The 3215-nt window shown below is 48.3% G+C and overlaps 1 protein-coding gene across 1 annotated transcript in view; it reads left to right on the forward strand.

Moving 5' to 3' along the window:
- Positions 1–1691: 1691 nt before the first annotated feature.
- Positions 1692–3215, forward strand: part of LOC122562881 (adenosine receptor A2b-like) — a 26202-nt gene continuing 24678 nt past the window's right edge. The window contains exon 1 of the mRNA XM_043716196.1: positions 1692–2471. Within this exon, the coding sequence (XP_043572131.1) occupies positions 2125–2471 (347 nt within the window). The 5' untranslated portion in view covers positions 1692–2124. The remainder of the gene's footprint in view (positions 2472–3215) is intronic.

Genomic DNA, 3215 nt, shown 5'->3' on the forward strand with positions numbered 1-3215 from the left:
CTGGGGTATTAGAGAGTCTGGGGTTCGGGGGTATGTGGTATTGAGGGTCTGGGGTATTGAGGGTCTGGGGTATTGAGGGTCTGGGGTATTGAGGGTCTGGGGTATTGAGGGTCTGGGGTATTGAGGGTCTGGGGTATTGAGGGTCTGGGGTATTGAGGGTCTGGGGTATTGAGGGTCTGGGGTATTGAGGGTCTGGGGTATTGAGGGTCTGGGGTATTGAGGGTCTGGGGTATTGAGGGTCTGGGGTATTGAGGGTCTGGGGTATTGAGGGTCTGGGGTATTGAGGGTCTGGGGTATTGAGGGTCTGGGGTATTGAGGGTCTGGGGTATTGAGGGTCTGGGGTATTGAGGGTCTGGGGTATTGAGGGTCTGGGGTATTGAGGGTCTGGGGTATTGAGGGTCTGGGGTATTGAGGGTCTGGGGTATTGAGGGTCTGGGGTATTGAGGGTCTGGGGTATTGAGGGTCTGGGGTATTGAGGGTCTGGGGTATTGAGGGTCTGGGGTTTTGGGGGTCTGGGGTATTGAGGGTCTGGGGTATTGAGGGTCTGGGGCTATCAATGGGTGTGGGATAATAGAGGGTCTCGTCTTAGACGGGCAGATGGGGATCTAAAATTCATGAAGGGATAGGGAGAAGACACAAGGGACAGTTGGGATCGCTTCAGAGTCCAGGGGTCACAGCAAGGCTGGGGGAGGTCACAGCAGCAACAAGCCACAAGATGTAAACCCTAGAGGTCGTCAGCAGGTCAGACAGTGTCTATGGATAATAGGAAGGAGGGAGAGGTTATGACTGTTCGTGATGAAATTCTAGTAACTGGCCAGAAGGTGAAACATTAACTTTTCACAGACAACATCAGACCATCTGCGTACCAGACTCTTGTGTTCTTATTTCAACATCTGTGGCATTTTAGTTTTACACAGGGAGGAGGGTCTCATCTATTCCTTATTAATCATTAATTCATTAATATCTGTTTGACTCTGATTAAAATTCTACTGGCACAGAAAGAGGCCATTCAGCCCATCCAGTGCTTAGAGTCATACAATGTACAAGCCCTTCAGCCCAACTTGTCCATGCTGACCTGATTTCCTGACCTGAACCAATTCTGTTTGCCTGTGTTTAGTCCATATCCCTCTAAACCTTTTATATCCACGTACCTATCTAAATGTCTTTTAAATGCTGTAATTGTACCCATCTCTACCACTTCCTTTGTGTTGGCCTGGTAGCTCAGTGGTTAGCACTGCTGTCTCCCAGTACCAGGGACCTGGGTTTGATTCCAGCCTCGGGCAACTGTCTGTGTTGAGTTTGCACATTCTCCCCGTGTCTGAGAGGGCAACCTCTGGGTGCTCCGGTTTCCTCCCCCCACTGTAACGGTGTGCAGGTTCGGTGCCTTGCAGTATCTCGGGATGTACAGGCTACGTGGGTTAGTTGTGGAAAATATGGAACTACAGCAATAGAGTTGGGTGGGATGAGTCTGAGTGGGATGCTGTTTACACGGTTGGTGTGGACTCAATAGGCCAAATTCTCGATATACTCCACTGTCTGTATGAAAATGTTACAAATGACTGTCTGGGGATGAGGACACCTCAGTGTCTTTCCAGCTGTTTTCAGATCAGTAGCAGCAACAAGCTGGTCACATTGACTTTCTGCGTGGATCCTCCATGCAGTAATATTATGTTTTTAACTATTGCAGTGCCAAGACACACAGTGCTGAAAGGCTGATCACGGTGAGGCAGTGGTCAGGATGTTGGACCTGGCTGCCAATGACAGATAATCTGAAGAGACAGCAGATAATGAACTGAAGGTGCCAGCCTCTCACAGAAAGCCGAACCTGGGAGTGATGGAGGAATGCCACTGTTGAGATAACAGCCACCACTGAGTTTCAGTGAGACGTTTCATCAGTTTGATCTGGAGGAATGAAAAAGTTGCAAAGACCTCAGAAAAGGAAGTTGCAAATGTGCGTGGGAGTGGGGGAACGGAAGTTAATATCGGTGGAACTCACCCATCCCCCTAGCTTTCATCTCTTAACTTGGACTGTACCGAAGCTGTTTCTGGTTGGCAGGAGGTGACCTGGTTCTGAGTTGCCGATATGCCTGGTGTTTCACCACAGCACGCCTTGCCCACTCCATCATGCTAACAACTGGGAGGCAAAGTTTGGAGATTGTGACCTACATAGTGTTTGAGCTTGTCATCGCAGTCTTAGCTGTACTGGGGAATGTCCTGGTGTGTTGGGCTGTCTACCTAAACAGCAACTTGCAAAACGTCACAAACTTCTTTGTGGTGTCCTTGGCTGTGGCAGATATTGCTGTCGGGGTACTGGCCATTCCCTTTGCCATCACCATCAGCACTGGTTTCTGCTCCCTTTTCTACGGCTGCCTCTTCATCGCCTGTTTTGTGTTAGTATTAACTCAGAGCTCTATCTTCAGCCTGCTGGCCATCGCCATTGACCGGTACATTTGCATCAAAATCCCACTGAGGTAAGAAGGATCGCCAACATCTCTCTGTATGGGGTAATGTTTGATTGATAACCATCACTACCAACTCGACGGGGACCTGAAAATTGGTATCTCTGGAGAAAGGGGAAATTGGTTGACACAATGACTTGGGCATTATCTTTGCTCAATTCTGAATTCAGTCATCCCAGTCTCAATCTGTGAGGGCTCCTGTGTAAGATGAGTTTGGAGCCGTGGGTACTTCCTCCTGACACACTGTTCCTGTGGTATTGAGGAAGAACTGAGCACTGGCCCAAAATCCAGGTTGTTTGAGGCTCACACTGACACACAAAATCCTTCAGCTGTAATAACAAAACCAAAGTCCATAATCTCAGGAAGCCTACAAAGATTTTATTCAGATTACTTCTAGGTTTATTTTCCTCTCTTTAAAAAAGCTAAATTAATAATTTTCAAAAATGCATAAAAGATGAGTGAAGTTGTGTTTGTGAGGGAGGGAGAGTGAAAAGATTCAGTTTGTGAGGGAGGGATCAAGGAGGGTCTAGTTTGTGAGGGAAGAGTGAGGGTGAGAGGGGTCTGGGTTGTGAAGATGAGTGAAGTTGTGTTTGTGAGGGAGGGAGAGTGAAAAGATTCAGTTTGTGAGGGAGGGATCAAGGAGGGTCTAGTTTGTGAGGGAAGAGTGAGGGTGAGAGGGGTCTGGGTTGTGACGATATCAGGTGAGAGTCCAGATTGTGAAAGAGCAGAGAGTGAGGAGGGTCTAGTTTATGAGGG

This window comes from Chiloscyllium plagiosum, chromosome 25, assembly GCF_004010195.1.
Source record: "Chiloscyllium plagiosum isolate BGI_BamShark_2017 chromosome 25, ASM401019v2, whole genome shotgun sequence".
In the NCBI taxonomy this organism is placed as follows: Eukaryota; Metazoa; Chordata; class Chondrichthyes; order Orectolobiformes; family Hemiscylliidae; genus Chiloscyllium; species Chiloscyllium plagiosum.